General features: G+C 35.1%; 1 protein-coding gene across 1 annotated transcript in view; it reads right to left on the reverse strand.

The window, feature by feature from the left end:
• Positions 1-20,802, reverse strand: part of LOC110029182 — a 52,670-nt gene that overhangs the window by 19,782 nt on the left and 12,086 nt on the right. Inside the window, exons 2-4 of the mRNA XM_020731353.1 lie at positions 8,806-9,011; positions 3,725-4,034; positions 1,987-2,094 (exon numbers count right to left, since the gene is read on the reverse strand). Of these exons, the coding sequence (XP_020587012.1) occupies positions 1,987-2,094; positions 3,725-4,034; positions 8,806-9,011 (624 nt within the window). The remainder of the gene's footprint in view (positions 1-1,986; positions 2,095-3,724; positions 4,035-8,805; positions 9,012-20,802) is intronic.

Raw genomic sequence — 20,802 nt, forward strand, 5'->3', positions numbered from 1 at the left:
GGCGAGTGGTTGGACAATCATTTCCATTCCCTCTTTCCATTGTTTGTTCGCCTGTGCAGACACGGTTGTGTCAGGGTGTTGAGACTCACCTTGTCTCTTTGTCCGCTGCTTGCTGGCCTGGTTATCTGGAATTGTTGAGTTCCTTGGTGTGGCACTTTGGAGATGGATCCCCTGAGGTTCCGCTTCCAAACGAGGGATTTGATCGTTTTTCTGGGTAATTGTTGACTAGAGGATATCAAATTGTTTCATCATGAGGGTCATTTGGGTTTGTAGGTCCTGGACCTGTACATGGACTTCCGGTTGCGTAGTATCTCTACTGGGTTCCATATGTGCTCTCTCACTTTGGGAGGTTTCTCCTTCATAGTCTTTTCCACATCTCGTCTGTGACATGTTCGATGCTTATTGCACTTTCTTTAGGATGTTGGAACCTAAATTATCCTTTGTAAATACATCTTGAGAGTTAAAACCAGAAGAATGAGGGAGAGAGTAAAATAAGTTAGAAATTCCCTGTAGAGAGAACCGAGAGAGGCCCCCTTATTCGTAATATCGCCTCAAATTTATAGAGACATGTTTTTTACAATTATAGAAAGCATGAAGCAGTTATGGAAACCGCTCTTAACACAAACAATTGAATTAATCATATGGATTTCATACTATATATGTATTACAATTCGAATTCTAATATGACAATAATTGGTTAGCCGACTTGCTGGAATTCGGCCGACTGAGGTGATTGACTGAGTGCCGACTGTGCCATGGGTTTGTCAGCCGAGGAGCCCGGTCGAGTCACGATCTCGTCTGTTGTGGTAAAAGTGGGACGACCGATTGACCGCGATCAAGGGTTCCCGACTGCGCTTCTGGTCGGTCTGGACTGTAGCCATGGTTTACCGCTCGGATCTCTCGTCATTGTGAGTTGTTCGAATCTTGATTATGCAGTTGGTTGTAGAAAGGTAGGACGCCTCGATCGTCTGGCCGTCATTTGGGCCATTTGATTGAATTGAGATCCATGCTGACAGCTTTGGTGTAGACAATATGTATGTATACACACAGAGAGAAAGAAAGAGAATGTGTGAGTGGAGCTAAAAAATTACTCTTAACTTGATTTAACAACCCATTCAAATTTTGTGAGTTTCAAAAACATTTTTGTATTTTTAAAGCAATACAATTCTGGTCTAAATTCCATGGCTATGCCTAAAAACTTAAACCGAACTCACACAGGAAGATTGACAGCTAAAATACTCATCAATATCACCACACTAGTAGTTAATTCAATAGTTGTTCTCTAATATATTAAGGGCTTGTTTGGGATCACTTTGGATTTTGATTTTTTTTTTGTTTTATTTTAAAAACATGTTTGAGCATTTTTTGGTATGTGCTTATTTTTATTTCAAAAAACAAATAAGCTTGATTTTAAAAGTACTCAACATATCTGAAGTTGGTTGGCGAGTTTTTTAAAAAAAAGAAAACATATTATAACATACCAAACATGTTTTATTTTAAGTAAAAATTAAACAAACACAAAAGAAATAAAATAAAATAAAATAAACTAAAAGTGATCCCTAAGAGTTTTAACTATGGATGGTTTGGATTGCATCAAACATATTTGTGCGGGTACAATCTCCCAAATCAAAGGGGAACTAATATAATTATTGTTTCTTATACTGCCCTTGCATGCATAGAAATAGACGATAGAATTTTACATATAATGGAAAGTTGGAAACGGTAACAACAACAACAATATAACAGGTCCTGCAATCATTTACTCTTCGCATAAGAATTGAATATGAGTAAGTCTCAACCTGGATGACAATTTAAAAGCAGGCACATCATTGTGGATGACAATTTAAAAGCAGGCACATCAAGCAGTATTCAATCAGAAAACATTAGTTCGCATTTTCAACAATTAAACAGAACCTATTAGGCAGAATGACTTGGAAATTTTTTAGCAGTATCAAAGGAGAGTCCAAGTATAAATTAGGTGCAAACCTTCTCAGGTTGTAGCGACCGTAGGTAGTCCAGCAGGTCATTCTTTTCTTCTCCTACAAACTGTTGCATTTGTAGAGCAGAATTTTTCCTGTTCATTTCGTGTAGGTCCTGAGTAAATACCAAAGGGAAAACCATAACCATGGTTTGCAAGAAAATAAGAAGGAATAAATAAAGTTAGATTTTTAAATTTAAAAGATATGTGTGGTGAAAGATAAAGGATAATCACATACAAATACAGCATAATACATGTATGGCCGATCAAAATAAAATGATAACGTGCAGATATTTGAAAGGTCGCAGGAGGAAATCCCGATCTTCATGGCTGCAGAAGGTAAGGTTTAAGGAAAGATTTTTGGAGTCTAGAACTGACTACACAGCTAAATGGAATGTTGTATAGAAAATTAATGTCCGGGAAAAGTTGGAACGTTGTAGAAGAAAGGTTTTTGTCTATAAATTGTTGAGTTGCTATGGAAGAAAAAGTTCTGGCCATGAATTAAGGATTATTTCAACAGATCAACTTTTAAGAGTTAAATTTAATGGTTAAATGATGAAATAGTATAATAGTTGTATGAAGTTTGTGAAATTTATACACAATTAACAAGACTAGCCAGCTAATATGAATCTTGAGTATTAGCAACCAAGATTCACTCAAAATCTAGGTCAGTATGGCAAAAATGATGATGCCAACTAGAATGTATGTAAAGAAACTAATAGCCTGATAAAAAATAATTAAATTAAATAATATTTATTGAAAAAATGATGATAAAAATTGTTCTACGATAGGATAAACACAGTGACTGGTTAAGGAAATAGGAAAAAGAATTAGATTTTAAAATGGCTCAAAATTGTGTAAACACGCATACATAAAATAGATTTATTACTTAAGAACGGAGATTCATAAAGCCAAGCTCAATAGTTAAAAGAAGAGTGATAACTAACAATAAGAGTAGTATTGATATTCATGTTAAAACAAAGTTAAAGGTTCAGATCCAATATATTGGTTGGTATATTTTTATTTATACAATACTTGAATAGAGTAAAGCCCCAAAACATTTCTTTCTCTTCCCTTCCCCTCAACTGAGTTCGTTGGCTGCAGATGAGCACATCAACAAAATGACAGCCATGCAACTAGCCTATAACAGACCTATTGCCAGCGGATTTTAAAAAAATTCATGAAAAATAAAAATAAAATTAAAATATTTCAAAAGAACAAATTCAAGCAATTCTATTTGAAATAATTATCCATCTCTATTCATGCTACTATTATGAACTGCATAAGATGGTTCACTTTAAGAAAGAAATACATCCGTAGAAATTGAACAAGCAAATTAGACTAATCATACAGGATATAGTTCAACCACAAAGTAACTGAAATTATAAGCCACGCACAGCATACAATAAGATAACAAGTTACACAAAACAGGGCAACATTGTTAATAAAGAACTATTCCTTTGAACCACCCAAAAAAAAAAAATTGGACATTGAATTATGCCATTTTCCATTTTATAAGCTACACAAAAAAGTGCAAAAATGTAATAGATTTAAAATATGAAAGTCTCTGTCCCCCAAATTACAGCTCCACCAAAGAAACTGGATATTTTTTTTCTGGCATATAAGCATGTCACAATTAAAGGGATCAACTTTAAAATTATCTCTTTATACACAATACTTGGGAAATTTTGTTGTAGAAACCACCAAGTCATTTCAATCAAAAAAATCCACATTAAATGTCAATACCTTTTTCATAGAGGATAAACGAAATGTTAGGCTACGAATATATTCTTTAGCTTGAGGTGACATTTCTCCCAAACTTTCAAAATCAGGATCTTCACATGGTGACACTTCGTCTCCTTTGTTAGAGTTTGATAAATCCCTTTCAGCAAGCTCAAATAGTGTGGAAGTTCCATCCATTAATTTATCAGAATAACTGCCTATCACATTTTTAGGTTTATTTTCTTCTAAATGCTCTTCTTTATCTTGATAATCTCCAAATATTTCTACATTCCTCTCAAGGAATAGGCGGTACTCAGCATTGCGCAAAGTATATCTGAAATACAAAGACAGTGAAACTTCTCAAGGAATAAACATGATTACGAGTGCAAGAAAGAGAATATGGCAAGAAATTTTAAAGGGCATCAACAACACCTTGTCATAGATTTATCCTAGCTACTTGGGCCAACTTTAAGAATCTACATTTTACATTCATTCTTTCTGAGGAAAAGCATAATTGCCCTATCTTTTTGCAGACAAACTCAGAAAACTTGAAACATTAGCATTTTCCACTTGAACTATTCAAAAGATAATTATTTTTCAACAAGCAAGGAAACCAATGAAGCAACACAGCTCAATAACAAGCAAATAATTGCTACAAAAAACTAAAATTATACTATCAAAGGATAATAGGATACTAAGCCCGTACAAAGATTTGATCACCCAAAATATGAGAATTATAGATTTGTCCCACAGTTCTAAAGCAGCTTATTGGTTTGTATCGTACTATATTACCAATCTCAATCCCTAATATAAAGCATCCCAAAGCCTAACAGAGTCATATCACATGGAGGTAGAAGACCAACATGCCATGAACTTTCCTCGAGAAAAAGTGATGATGGTATCAAGAATAAGCATTGAATAACTTTGAGCAAGCAATTGTTGTGAAAAAGAGAACGCAAGTGTTATCCAGAATAATTGGGGGTTTTGAAACTAAACTAAATCTTTCAATTTTTTTTCCGCAGTTTAGCTTTTATTAAACAGTTAATTCAGTCGTTTACTTGCTTCAACTATAAACCCCGCTCTATTGAACGTTTGTTCTAACGGAATTAGCCATAAGTTCCATTTTTTAAAGTTATTCTTAAGAAATCATTACCTGGATTTTCACCCTTGTTAAACCAACCAATTGTGCCATTTACTTTTTCCTGAGGTCCACCAACCACTTCTCTTATCTGCAGCTTAATCCCAACTCATCCATCTAGCCACAACCCTCTAAAAAGTCAGTTATATAGAGAGTCAGGATCTCAAGTAAACTTCATCCAAAATAATTTTATTTGCACTAGCTAATAAAATCCACAAATGAGACCATAAATTTCCTAATTATGGTGAATGCAACTAACTTGAAATGGGTAGCATCAACAACAGGGAACAATCTACACACTTCCGTCAAAACATTAGGGAAGTTTTAAAAATATACCCAAAAAATAAAAAAATGATAAATTACACTTGTATCCAAAAGGTACAAGGGATATCTATAAAAACTTAAGTATATTTCAATCCATTTGATACAAGGGCACATCCCTTACATAAAACTATAAAACAACAACAACCACCCTTTATCTCACTTAGTGGGGTCGGCTACATCAAACATTTTTTCTCCAGTGTCCTATTAAGTGTCATATTTTCATTTAATTCTAATAGATTAAGATCATTTTTAATACAATATGCCCAGGTTTTTTCGGGTCTACCACTGACTTTCTTAACATAAATTGAATCTAAAACATCTACTCTCCAAACCGGATTATCAGATGGTCGACGTTTAATATGACCAAACCATCTAAGACAACTCACTATAATCTTGTTTACCACTAGAGCTACACCAACCCTTTCACGGATAGATTCGTTTTGCATTTGTCTCCAAGTATCAAGCCACTCATCCACCTAAGTATTCTTATCTCAGCAACATTTTGTTTTAAAAGACCCTACTCCTCTGCTTCTCTACCCTCTTTGGATCTACATGAGTTCACAACCCTACACTCTATTAGATCTGGACGACTTACTGAGCGTTGTTGCTCATTTTGGGCAAGCATGTCATGGTCCACATAAGTTAATATAAACTAGTTCAGAGTTAAGATGGATCAAGGGGGATTCGGTGAAAGCCACAAAGATTCAAAATTCTAAGAATTTGCTCCAGAGTACGACAACTCGGTAAAAGAAAGACCTGTCCGGGGCGTCAAATAAGAGCGAGCTCATGGAATATATATCTAGCGCCTTTTTTTTTTCCCTTTGTTCTTGAATTGCTTATTTAACTAGTGCCTTTATTCGCTTTGCACCTAGCGCCTTTGACTAAATTTTACCATGGATGTAGTGGACTGCCTCCATCCAACCGGAGTTCCAAACCTCTTGTATGAGAAGAGAGCAACTTCTTTAAGTATATAATCGAGAGACCTCTCTACTTCTTAGAAAACCATGAAAATCTTGGACGATGAAGCCCCAAAACATGAAATGAAGCACCATGAAGCAGACATAAGGTAAATTAATATAAAATTAACAGCTATCATCAATGCCCATACAGATGATGCGAATTCATGGCATAGTGAACACTCACCGGGGATACGTTTACAATGAATCCAGCTGCACGAAACTTCTGGGCAAACAACCCATAAATGGTGATGGGGTATTTTTTTATCAAAAATAAAAAAGTAATATTGAAATTCAAACAAAGAAAAATTCATTAAAAAGTTGGCATCAAGAATAGAGATAGACTGTATATAATTATGAACATATTGGTGATGATGGCAGAAAAGACTATATAATTATGAACATATCAACGATGATGGCAGAAAATACTGTACTTTATCTCCTATCTTCAGAATAGTTTGACATGATTTGAAATAGTTTCAATCTTAATTCTGCTGTTAAGTGAGTTAAACTAAAGTGGGAGATTTCTTTTTATCAATTGAAAATAATAAAAGCTTAAATTAAGGCTAATCTTATGCTAACCTTATTAACTTGCCTAGGTGATAAAGAGTCTATAAATAGTTCATTGAATTTATGCAATTAACAATTTTGGGCTTGAATTAACTTTTTTTTAAGTTTTTTTTTATTTCATGAATGTAAATGTGATGTGTAACTCATTGGAGCTTTGTATGTGGTGATAAATTGTTTTTGAATTAGAAGTCACAATTGTGCCACGCTCGAAGATTAACACATCAATTTGCACTGCATGAATGAAATTGAAAAGAGAAATATCATTCAAATCAAAAGTTATCAATTACATGCGTCGGATCAATTATTTATAGCCATCATAAATGATACTAGCAAATAAAATGAGAATATAATCAGTCTCAATTTAAGTTTAAAATCATATAATACCTAACTAAGCCAACTTGTGGCTTTGATTCAAATTATATCTTAGCTAAATCAACCAAATAATAAATAGGGCTATAGAAGAGGACCAAACCATATGCCTTATCCCCAAGCAAAAACTGCCACGAAAATCATAATCAACTAAGGAAATAGGACTCATAAGAGGAAACTGCACGGCCACAAAAGACTGGAGAAACAACACGCCCTCAAACTCTATCACCTGCCACAAAACAATAATATCCACCCCTCAATTCATTGTATATAACTCCAAAGCTCCATCACCCAAGCCACATGCACTTAAAACACCACCCAAAAAGAAAAACTACAGCAATTTAACCAATATAATGCTGTATCAGTTTAAAGGTTTCAAACTCTTACGAAAATTAACTAAAACAAAAACAAGAGATGAAATTACGCCAAATCATTTCAAGCTAACCTAAAGCTAAGAAATAAGATGCAACTTTCTTAGCTATCATCACTAGCACATTGATAATTACATAAAAATTTACACAAAACAACAAATAAACTGTTCTAGATCACTGTTTGATGTAATGCTTTCGACCAAATTAAAAACAATAATTTTCAATATATCCACATGAATCGAAAATATCCATCAATATTCATCAAGCAAGTTATAATAAATTGTATTTTTTCATAAAGTGATCCATGAATCATTACGATCAAGTTGTCTCATTTATGAATAAAATATTTCAGGAATCCATCATCATTAATGGACACAGTTTCATCAACAAAAATAGCCATAGAAACAAAAGCATAGAAATATCTGGTGGATGATTAGATGTAGAATCATATAAAAGAGGTATATAAAAAGCATAATCCAGAAAATTTATAATATGCTCATGAATAAAGCCAAATCAACTGCACTGAAAATTGAGTGGATACCAAATTTTTTTAAGAATTTTCTTTGCAGATATTAGAACCGATGCATTGCACGGCTTAAAATGGTATTAGATCTTTTTTCATTAAATTTCTTAGATGTCTAGATTAAAGCAATTTAAACCCACCGTGATCTCATCATTAGGCGTAAATTCAATACAGCCCATTTTCACAACAATAAAACGCTTACAATTATGGTAAATAATAGCTAGTTTAATATGAATAACCTCATGAAAATCAGGCACATGTCTAATATGAATGTGTTAGTTCTAGATTCTATAAGTAGGCCAACAAAATTTATAAGCTTTCTAAGTCTTTACTGTGTGGTAACCACAGAAGGTAGATATATTGGTTTATGAATTATATGCAAAATTAAATAATGAGCAATACCAAAGCCCACCAAGATTTATGATCTATTATTAGACAGTACAACTGATCTTCAAACTTTTCATTGATCGCTTGGTTTGATCATCAGTTTGTAAGTGATAATTTCATGGATAATTTATATTCCCATTCTTTTTCCAGAGAGAATAGATCAATCCAAAAGCGAGTGATGAAAAACAAAAACCTAAATTGTAGCACGCCTAAAACTGAGATAATTGATCATTAAATTGATTTGCTCACCATAAAATTTAAAAAATAAAGCTAAGAAAAAACCTAGCCATCCCTCGTAAATCATAAAGCAGTTCAATACAACCAAGTCCAGACCCATTCATTGAAATAAAATATCAAACTTTGGAATCATTCAAGGTAAAGAAGGGACATAAAATTAATTAAATTGTAAGTCCATCCATGTGCCAAAACAAGGGAATTTTTAAAAGTCAAGTAATTGGCAAGCATACCCGGTCATCATTGAAGAAACTAATAACTTAAATAAACGCTCCCAAAGGGCTTCAACCACAACATTAAAACGATCAGAGGGAAGTATCCCAAGCATGCCAGATATTGTTCTCTTCATTGCATCAACTGTAACAGCTGGAACATCTTTTTGGATTAGATTCAAATCCAAAGGCTCGATCTCTTGAATCAAATCTGAAAGCACAGATTTCTGAAAAGAAAAAATAAACATGAATTTATTGGCCATCCAAAAATGCTTGCCAAGTAGAGTCAATAAATTCTGAAAACACAAATTTCACAATTTAAATAAAAGTGAACTTGTCTAAAAAATTCTGCATGTCTTCTACTTTTTGCAAAAGCTTCTTTTACTGATTAAATAAGAATTTTAATCAATTTAACTTTATATTTCAAGATTCAATACAAATTTTAAGAATATGCATTTCTGCAAATCATTTTAGAACAGCATCTACAAGCTACAGCAGCGCTAGGAATATCACAAGGTATAAAAGCCATAAATTTCTAAGAAAGGGGTTAAAAATGCTTCACCATTTCACACAACAAGACTGACTTTATAGTGTGCTAGAACGAATTATGTGTGTAGAACATAAATCCGTAGAACTATTACTTGAAGAGTGGTTCCCTCTAATTTCTGTGGCCTGCAGCAGTACAGTAAAGGGTTAAAGCATTTAATTCCTACCTTGCCAATGATAAGCATTCCATAACTTTTAACTTCCTCAAACTCTGTAGCTCATTCACGTAACTAGTCATTCCCAATAAATCCATTCCAGATGTTGAGAAAACTTCAACCACCACGCACCAAGGTTTGCTCGTTAGGCAAAGCCTAAACTTTCCTATGAAATAATTGCCTCCTCAAACACGCAAAAGGTAAATCATTAGTGGATCCGTCAGTGGCACAAAGTTAGTAAGGAGAACAATTGTGTATGCACATTTAGTTTTTATTTGTAAATTACTTTGATTCATCATCATCATATTTGAAGTTCATTTTTAGTCATTCTTGTTGATTATTTATTTAGGTGTTAAACCTATTCTTTATAGCTCATTTTTTAATGAGTTTTATTGAATTGATCAAAAAGGTATCCCTTTTCTGCATACACCAATACTGATATTATTGGCACATCTAAAAGGTTCGTTTTGAATTTGTACAACATATGATATGCCAGTTATCATCCCTTTGTTCAATGTGCAATACATATGCTATGCCTGGTATCCCCAAATTTTAAAATTATTTATTGCTTATATGGAAAAAATATTCCTTTATCATTTTTAAAAGAAGAGATAAAGCATTCCATTAAAGAAGATAATAACAAAATGAAACCAAAACGTAGTGGCACTCATGGTACAGTGGGATTATTCAATCACTTCAAATAACCTATTAGACAGTGACATTGAATTTTGAAATATCATTATTATAGACTTTTCAGTTTATTAAAAAATATTATTTTAGCTTTGCTCAATAACCACTTTAGAAGAGTTATTACTAATTAAGCTAAAATTGTAGGCACTTTAAATGACAGCCTAACATGAATCATTATAAATGTAGAAATCAAGTGTTCATACGCAAGAGAATATGGCGAAAAAAATCTTCCCCTTTTTCACTAGGAATAATGAGATTCGAGAAAGTGATCAAAATATTCCATGGGCTATTTATGAAGAGTCATTTTAGTCATAGACTATTTAAATAATTCAATTTAGCCCCTTGTCCCCTCAAATATTGTCAAAATAGTCGGATACTTAAAATCATTATTTAATTCAATGAAAATTTCATGGGAAGTTCATGAATGATGTTACACATAATTGTGTTTCAAAACAAATAAAGTTTTTTATGCTTCTTGATTTGAGCGGGATGCCCTCATTTCACATCTTATTTGTGAGCTTTAAAATATTTTTTTAACAAATTAAATAATGATTATAATTGAGAACCTATTTCGAATCATATTTAAGGAACTAACGGACTAAATTAAACACTCTATTCAGATTAGGTATTTATTTTAACAGAATAACTAGAACTAAGCAATAATGAAGGAACTTATAAAGGTTGCATGATTGTTGGTCAATATTTGTAAGCTTAGTGATTATTGATAAGACCAGTAATATAATGTGATAGAAATAATGAAAATTCAGATCAAAAATTATTTTATTTGGTGATTAACTTGTTTATTAATTAATTAGCACTACGCCTTTTAGGGAATTTGAGCTCCATTACATTCTATGCCTATTTCAAGCTAATACAACATAACAAAAAGTGAGAGCATCTTTACTATATATAACTTTGCACATCATTATATATATATATATATATAGAAAGACGGCCCAAAGCCGGCATGGTTTCGTTCCACTCTGCTAGGGTTTCACCTCATAGCGAACCCTAGTTTTTTGCTACACGGATCTCCCATTTCTATTCCCTGCTTCGTCTTCGTCAACGGGTGCTCGGTCTCTGCGTCTACTTCGTCTTCATCGACAGGTGCTCTCGTCTTCACGTCCCGTCTTCGCATCCTGACGACGAGACAAGCTGAGTTATTACATTTCCTTCCAGACGACGTCCTCGCCTGTCCAGGACGCCTCCTTCGTAGTCCTCTCGTCTCGGTCTGGCGACAGAGCTGCTGCTCTGCTCGCTTGGTTGCGTTCGCACTGCTCTATTCGCATTTCCTTTCAGACGACGTCTCCCCGCTCCCTGTCCGACAGAATCTTGTCGGCAGAGATGGCTATCCGTTCTTATGCTACTGCACTTGCCGGCGACCTCTCGATTCCTACTCATGCTCCTCTTTCCATGCTCCTGACTGATTTTTGTATAGGTAAATCTTGCAATGTTCCTCAATCTTTTCACGATGCTCTTGAAGGTGGTGGCGATCACGATGCTCTTGATGCTCTTGAAGGTGGTGGCGATCACACCTTCATAAAAAAATTGGGGGAAAAAAAATGGGAAGCATGCTCTTATTCTTACAAAGGTTGAAACCAGTACTCTCGCTTCCTCTTGGCGTTTTGCTCTAGTGGGAAAATTTATTTATGTTAACCCAAAATTGGAGATCATTCGGAAAGAGTTTGAGGCTTTGAAACTATTGGGAAGTTGAAATATTAGTTTATTTGACGGTCGGCACATACTAATTCAGTTGTCTCATGATGTTGATTATACCCGCATCTTTTCTTGGAAAGTTATCAAGATCAACAACCGTTATATAAAAATTCTGAAGTGGACTGTTGATTTCGACCCAAAGGCGGAGTCCCCTATCATTCCAGTTTGGATAAAATTTTTGGGGTTAAAATTACATCTGTTCAATTTGGAAATTCTCTACTCCTTAGCAACTGCTTACGATAAGTCTCTCAGGGTTGATAGTCCTATGCTTGCTGTCACCAGACCCTCTGTGACTTGTGTGTTAGTTGAGAGGGATATCACTCAACCAGCTCTGGATGAGGTGTGGATTGGAACCACTCACAACGGGTATTGGCAAAAGATTGCAATCGAACCACACCCTCCTTATTGCTCTCATTATAGTATGTTTGGCCACAACTCTACTATTTTCTATCGTTTACATCCTCAACTAAGACCGAATATCACTAAAGAACAGCCACCTATTATCCTAATTGAGAAGACTCAACCCGATCCTCTTCCCAACACCGCAGTTCCTGAAAAAGAACAACATACTACAGCTACAGATCCAGTTGTGCTTATATCACTCACTGTTATTGAAAAAGACTCACTCACATGCCAAGACACACGAGAGTGCTCCTTTGATCCAATAGCAGATCAGCCGGTACAACATGTTGTTGCTTCTAATGTTCAACAATCTGCACATCTCCAGCACACAGTAAATCAAGATCAGGTGAGTCAATCTTCGGAAGAGGAATGACAAATATATTACAGGAGGAGGAAGAAGAATGGAGGCCGACTCCAGCTAGGGAATATATTGGATGATACATTGGTTACCGCTGGCAATGACAATCATCTTACCAACTTATTAGCTTGTTCCTTCCCTAGAACTAGAGGCAGAGGCAAAACCAAATTGGGTTGCTCTCTAGCCACCTGATACTTTGTATTTCAGCATTTTTAGGCTTTTTCTTTATGTCTCTACTGTATTTTTTTTGTATTTTCTAGTTTTAAAACCACTTGTGGTTTTGGTATGAACTCGGCCCAACAAACTTAAAAAGCTTAAAAAAATATCAACTTGCAGAAGTGCCATTGCTTTATAGAGCCATACATTCCTAACAGTAATATCTCAAAGGTGAACTTCTATTAAGGATCTTTACCATTTGTTTCATGATATTTTCTGTTTATTAATGATTTATTTTTGACGATATAGAGATACATATATGCTTGTACTAAACAAAAAATTTAATAGAGATCAATTACTCATTTTTTCTTTCTTTCTAATATGACATCAAAACTACTTTTGATCATTCATGTTCATAAGCATCTGATGTGCGTGAGCTTCAAATTAGCAACCCTTCCAAATTTCACCACCATATACCCAACTGCACCGTTGTTGCACCTCCATCTCTAAGAATATAAAAGTCCCTCACCCCTCAAATGTGGATGATAAGAACAATGATAATCTTTCCACCCTTATGTTGTGGTATCAAAGACCACAATGTTGACCTCATTGTTGGTCAATTCCCTTTCCTTTGATTGAAACTTAATTGAACTTCACTCGAGCTCAATCCAATTAAACCCTAGAATTATTGATTTCTCTCTAAAGATGATTGTAAGGTTCAAGAGCTTATTTTAAAAGTTGTATGAAGCTTATTATAACTAATAAGAACCATGCAAACCAATATGATGATCAGTTGAAATGATTTTTACGTAAAACTGTCTACCAAGTCTTTCATGCATGAAAATTGTCAATTTTTCAACGACTCATCATTTTTGAAAAAGAACATCACCATTGTGTTCATCTCATCAAAATCTTTCGAATGAGTCCTTGGGTGCTCAATTTTGGCCCCATTTGCACACATTTTGAGCAAATGATGATTAGGAAAGAGAAACAAAACAATAATTTGACAAAAATTCTTTCAAAAGGCTTCAAATTGACTCCAATCCTCAACAAAATTTATTTAAAACTCCAAAATACACCTTTTTGAACAATTTAGTCAAATAATTTTTTTTTGTCTAAATTGATTATTTTCTCTCTTAAGGTGAGACCCACTTTGACCGGTCATATCTTTTTATAGAACTTGAATTAGTCAAAACCAATTAGACCATTGAACTCATGTTATTTGACCATAGTCAAATTTTTTGTCAAAAGTTAACTTTTTAACCACCATAACCACCTTCTGGTTAACCATACTTAAACTTCAAACAACCATAACTTTTGATATACAACTTCATTTTTCAAATTGTTTAAACAAATGGATTCTTTATTTCATCCTCTTCAAAATGGTATACAATTTCAAGTTTTTCTGAATAGCCTTGTCAATTTTACAGACCCATCCTCTATTTGTAAGTTTATTTATAAAAATGTCCTTGGCTTAATTAATTAATTAATCAATTATTACTAAATGCCACCTTAGTGATCATATTGATCATTTCTCATTGGTCAATGTGTTATAAATCGAAATCCCCTTGATGTCAATCAATCATGACCATAAAATTCAATTAGCCCACTACTTGCCAAAACCACCCCCACTACTAAAGTTATCATAACCCACTGTCCCCAAGAAAAGGGACGTGACTACAACACAAAATTTGATTCCTATTAACTTTCCAAGACAGCTTCTTCTTTTCCCATGGATTTTTGTCGAAATTCTTCTTCTTCTCATTAAAGACCGTGGGATAAAGCAAAGAAAAGTGGATGCACGTCATTTTCTTCCTTTCCTCCTCTAACTTGAGTTTCTTATTTTTTCTTCTTGCTTTCTCAATTTCAAATCCCCAAAACTGAAATCATATTAAGGTTTTACCCATCAAACTGAGAAGAATATTAAGGAGCAAGGCAAGGAAGATCTTGAATTCAAAGCAACCAAATTTAAAGCAAAAGTATCATATTTCTTCAACAATTCTTTTAAAATTTCGTTCAAATCCCAAGGGCTTTCATCCCCCTCATCTTTTAATGCATGTATTATATATTTTCAAATGAAAATCAAAATGTTTTCACCATTAATTTGTGCAAACCGAAATTAAATGCATATAAGCATAAGGCTTTTGATTTTGAAATATTATATTACATGTGATTAAAACTTTTACATCAACAATTAGCCATGTTTCATGAAAATAACATAGGGCTTTCTCATAAATTGTACTTTTCCATGCATATGTGATGCTTTTACTATGAAATTACCATGTTTATTTGTTCAAATTCTAAAAACAAAACTTTCATCCATGTTCTGCTAAAATTTATTTAGGATTTATTGTCACGGACTAACTTTCCTCAAGTCACCCGTGCGGCTTTAGCACTCTCCCTTGGCACTAAATCAGTCTAACCCTCACAATTTGTAAACACAAAGCACTCTCGGAAGAAGAATAGGGAGAAGAGTTGGAGAAGAAAATGCTTCACTAAGAAAAGAGAGATTACAAAGCTTGAATGGCTTGAATGCTTGAAGATGGATTGGAATGAGGGGAGGGACTCTTATTTATAAACTCTTCCAAGTCCAAGGGAAGCTTTTAGATTACATTATAATATTCTAGCTTCTAGATAGTTCTACACCATTCTTATGTATATACATATTCTAGATCCTTCTAGGTTATTCTTGGGGCCTCCATTCTCTAGAATGAGGGAGAATCTTATAGAATGTTTTCCTCCATCTATACTCTTCTAGAGTATTCCATCTCATGTTTGTTTTGCTGATGGCGGGGTGTGACACTCTCCCCCACTTAAGCTCGCAATGCCCTCATTGTGCTTCTCCTCTTGATATTGTTGAATCTTCTCCTTGAATTGCCATAGTGTGTCTTCATGCTCCCAGCTAGCTTCATTATCAGGCAATCCTCTCCAATTGATGAGGAACTCTTTATAGTTTGGCACCCCTCGTCGTCTAATCACCCTGTCAGCCAGTATTTCTTGGACTTCTTTGTCGAAGGAGGAGATTACCGTTGTAGGTGCTCGCTTCGAGATCCTCCCTGGAAGGGTCTTCCATGTCTTCCTAATAAGGCTTCAACATGCTTGCATGAAAGATTGGATGTATCTTCAATTTTGGTGGAAGATTGAGTTTATAAGAGACATTTCCTACTTGCTTCATTACTTCAAAAGGGCCTTCGTATCTTTCAATCAATCATTTATGTACCTTCCGGAATGTTTTGAATTGTTGAGGTAGAAGCTTCACAATGACTAGATCTCCTTCTTTGAACTTGATATGCCTTCGTTTTTTGTCTACCCACTTCTTTACTTCTTTGCAGTTTTATGTAATGTTGCTCGAGCTAGCTTCCTTTGCTCACTCCAAAATTTGGCAAACTTGAAGGCTGGTTGACTTTTCCCTTCATAGTTGGTTGTAAGGGAGAGGGGACTCATGGGTTGCTGTCCCATGACCATATCGAAAGGACTCTTGTTGGTGGATTCGTTTATTTGTAGGTTGAAAGAAAATTGCGCCACATCTAGCAATTTGGCCCAATTTTGTTGATTGACACTCACATAGTGTCGCAAGTATAGCTCTAAGAGAGCATTAATTCTCTCAGTTTGTCCATCGCTCTGAGGATGAAAGTCTGCAGAAAAGTTTAAATCTGATCCCATCATTTCGAATAATACGATCCAAAATCTTCCAGTGAAGCGAGGATCTTGATCGTTGATGATGCTTTGTGGCATCCCCCATAGCTTTACTACATTGCATAAGAAGAGTATTGCAGCTTCTTCGGCAGTACAATCGGTGGGTGCAGCAATGAATGTTGCATACCTGCTAAATCTATCCACCACAACTAGAATGCTTCCAAATCCATCTGATTTTGGTAAGCTAGAGATGAAGTCCATAGAGACCCTCTCCCATGGTCTTCGAGGAACGGGTGGCGGTTTTAACAACCCCCTTGGTTGTTGAAGAAAAACTTTGTCTTGATGGCATACAAAACAAGTGCGAGCATATTCTTCTATCACATCTTTCATCCATGACCAATAGTAATTTCTTTTCAGAAGTGCAAGGGTTCGCTTCATACCTAGATGTCTTGCCCATAAAGATTCATGACATTCCTTGATTAGCTCCTTTCTTAAGTGCCCCACCTTGGTATGTAGATGCATCGTCCTTTAGCATAAATGATATCTTCATCCATCCAAAACTTTCTGGCATTTCCTTCCCTCACCAAAGTAATAATACTTTCGGCTTGTGGATCGGAGGTCAAACCTTATTTTATTTTGCCTATGAGGGAGCTGGAGACTTATGACATATTTGCAAATTCAACTTTTCGGCTTAGCGCATCTGCTACTACATTAGCCTTTCCTGGCTTATACTCCAAGATGTAGTCAAATTCTGCCAGAAAATTTTGACATCTTGCTTGCTTGGGACTTAGCTTCTTCTGGTTCTGGAAGTAGTTGGTGGCAATATTATCTATCATGACCTTATTATTGGAGTCAAGCAAGTAGTGTCTCCATACTCTAAGGCAATCTATAATGACCGTCATCTCCTTTTCTTGGACTGTATAGCAAAGCTCTGTCTAATTAAGTTTTCAGATTTCATAGGCAATTGGGTGTTTGTCTTGCATGAGTACCCTTCTTATAGCAAATTCTGAAGCATCAGTGTGCACTTCATATACCTTAGTATGATCAGAAAGGCTGAGTATGAGCTCTTCACTGATTGCCTGTTTGAGGTCTTCAAATGTTTCATGACACTTACCATTACATTCCCATGACTTACTCTTCTTGAGTAAGTCCGTCAACGGAGCAGCTCTTGTAGATTAGCCTTTTATGAATCGCTGATAATAATTAATAAGTCCCAGGAAGGATCTTAGTTCATATACCTTGGTAGGATGCTCCCAATCTTGGATGGCTTTGACCTTGCCTTCTTTCATCATAAGCTTTCCCTCATTTAACTTATGCCCCAAGACTGACACTTCTTACTTGGCAAATGTGCATTTTTCTTTTTTGATGTATAGCTTATTTTCTCTAAGAACTCTGAATACATCTCGGAGGTGTTTTAGGTGATCTTGGAGTGTGTTGTTATACACTACTATGTCATCCAAGTAGAAAAGAACAAAATGATCCAAGTACGACTGGAATAGTTTGTTCATCAAGGTGCAGAATGTAGCAGGTGCATTGGTTAGCCCAAAAGGCATAACAAAAAATTCAAACGACGCATACCTTGTCACGCAAGTGGTCTTTGGTTCATCCCCTTCTGCTATCCTCACTTGGTAGTAGCCTGATCGAAGATTCAATTTTGAGAAGTATTATGCGCTCCACAGTTGATCAAAAAGGTCGGCGATGAGAGGAATTGGATATTTTTTCTTCACGATAATTTTATTCAAAGCCAGATAGTTTATACACATGCGTAAGGAACCATCCTTCTTCTGAAATAGAACTGGTGCACCGAAGAGAACTTTAGATGGTCGGATAAATCCTGCCTCCAACAACTCCTTCAATTGTTTGCATAGTTCTGTCAGCTTTGGCGGTGCATTGCGGTAAGCTCCCATTACTAGTGGCTTAGTCCCTGGCTCCAGCTCAATTTGATGATCGATCTCCCATCTTGGCGGTAGTTCTTATGGCAATTCTGGTGGTGCAACATCTTTAAACTCTTCAAATACTTTCACTACTTCCCTTAGTGTGTTTTCTTTAGGCTTAAACTCTTCATCAGAGTCGTGAAGGATAGCAAAGTAGCTCTCCTCCTCTCGTCGAATGCCCTTCTTGAATTTAATGGTCGATAGCATCTTGGTCTCCTACTGCCTAGTTCTCGTCGTCGGTACTAGACAAGCTTGGTCGCCTTCCATGATGCACATGCTATTGACAAACGGTATTGGGAATGCCCTTACTTGGTCCAAGAATTCTAGACCAAGGATTACTTTGAAATCGTCCGTAGGAATGATGGAGAAATTCAGTGTACCTGACAAATCTCCAAGACAGGTTTTCACTCCTTTAGCCACTCCATGGATTTGTCTAGCAGCTAAGTTAACTTCCTTGATGGAGCCCCCACCTCCGGTCATTTGTAGACTCATCCTTCTTGCTTCATTAATAGAGATAAAGATGTGAGAAGCTCTTTTATATATCATTGCATTAGTAAATGTCCCGCCTATAATCACTTCTACAAAGAGAAGTCCTTTTGTCGGGGTTTTTGGAGAGGGCGTACCGCATTGAGTAGTCGCATGGTTCCCACCTGTGCGTCCATATCACTTTTGTCTATCTCTTGATGGCTTGCGAGGAGAGAGTTCAGAACTTTCTTTTGAGAACAATCCCTCGCTCAATGCGGTCCTCCACAAAAAAAAACAATTGTTGTATGGTTTAGTCTTATTGTTGTTTCTAGACTTCCCCTTGTCTCTTCCCTTGAATGGGGTCAATTCACGAAGACCCTCTTCCTTGTGTTGATCTCGGTTTCCCCCACTTCTGACATAATTGCTCTTCTTTTCCTTTGGTTTTGTAGACTCCTTAGTATAGTCGATCAAGTTTTCCGCAACAGCGATGGCGGTAGCGAGATCTTGTACTCCACGTCTCCTAAGCTCCATCTTCGCCCATTGTTGAAGTCCATCCATGAAGTTGAATAAAGCATCTTTGTCTGACATTTCAGGGATTTCGAGGACCAAGCTAGTGAACTCCTTAATATATTTCCGAATCGATCTTGTCTACTTGAGCCTTTACAACTGGGCTCTATCTTCATCTTCCACATTTTTGGGGCAAAATTGTCTCTTTAACTCTCTCTTGAAATCATTAAAAGTGGTCATGGTGCATATACCTTTCTCGATGTCTCATTTACTTCTTCTTCACCATAGCATAGCGATGTCTGAGAGATACAGAGTAGCAAATTGTATTCTTGCCTCATCATCTGCAATCTCCATCACTCCAAAGTATTGTTCCAGTCCCCATAAGCTTTAAATCCTATGGATCATTCATGTAATCATATGCATAGGTCGCCTAATTTTAATTTTATACAATGTGAATGTATTTGTACATATAAATTCAAAAAATTAGTGGAATCCCTGTGATGTGGATAAATTGCAAGATTAACATGTGAATGTGTGTTTGCCTGTCCTTCCTTGTATGTGAAATTGTATTCATATTTATTTCACTTTTCTGGGATAGATAGGATAACAGAAAAAAGGTTCAAATTGATGGATGAGATATATAGGAGAACAAATATAACTACTTTTTGCTGAGTGAGATGAAAGAAGCCCGGCAAACACTTTTAAATTCTTAAAAAGATTTAATTATTTTTATATGGAATAAATTAAAAGTGCTCAAAAAGAAACATTTAGTTTCATTAAAATAAAGTCTCTTTTACTTCAAGTAAAATGTCATCTAAAGTTTAAAAGGTCATGAAAAAATTTTCTGCTTCAATTAAAAGTGCTCTAAAATTTAAGTCTTTTCAAATTAATAACTCATTAAAATGATTTTCTACACCAATTAAAACTGCTATAAAATGAAAACTTCTTTTAAATTTTAAATCAAACTATTAAGAAAGAAACTTCTATACTTCAACTAAATGAGTTCTAATCTTTTAAAATTTTAGAAAAAATTCAAGGAGAAGGATTTCAATCATCTTCAAGATCCTTTTCTCATGATTCTCTTTTAAAGTTTTTTTTAGAAAGCTCTTCTCAAAAAGAAAGATCCAAATCTTTAAAGCTTCAAGACTTCCTTTGGAAAAGTTCTTATAAGAATTTATCCTATTGAGAAGTTTGTTCTTTAAAACTTGAAAGAATCTAATCTCAAAAGAAAATTATATTTCAAATAATTATATTTTTCTTTTAAAGAGTCTTATGGAAAGTCTTAAAAGGAATTCTCTTTAAAGAATTTCTTCTTTTAGACACTCTCTTTATAAAAAACTAAAAATCAAAATCAATTAAATCTTTTAAAACAACTTATCTTTTCTTTAAAAAATAAATTCCTTTTTCAAAGATAATTTTCTTAAAACCCTTGAGCTTAAGGAATCTAAAATAA

The sequence above is a fragment of the Phalaenopsis equestris genome, unplaced genomic scaffold (genome assembly GCF_001263595.1).
Source record: "Phalaenopsis equestris unplaced genomic scaffold, ASM126359v1 Scaffold000552, whole genome shotgun sequence".
NCBI classification, from domain to species: domain Eukaryota; kingdom Viridiplantae; phylum Streptophyta; class Magnoliopsida; order Asparagales; family Orchidaceae; genus Phalaenopsis; species Phalaenopsis equestris.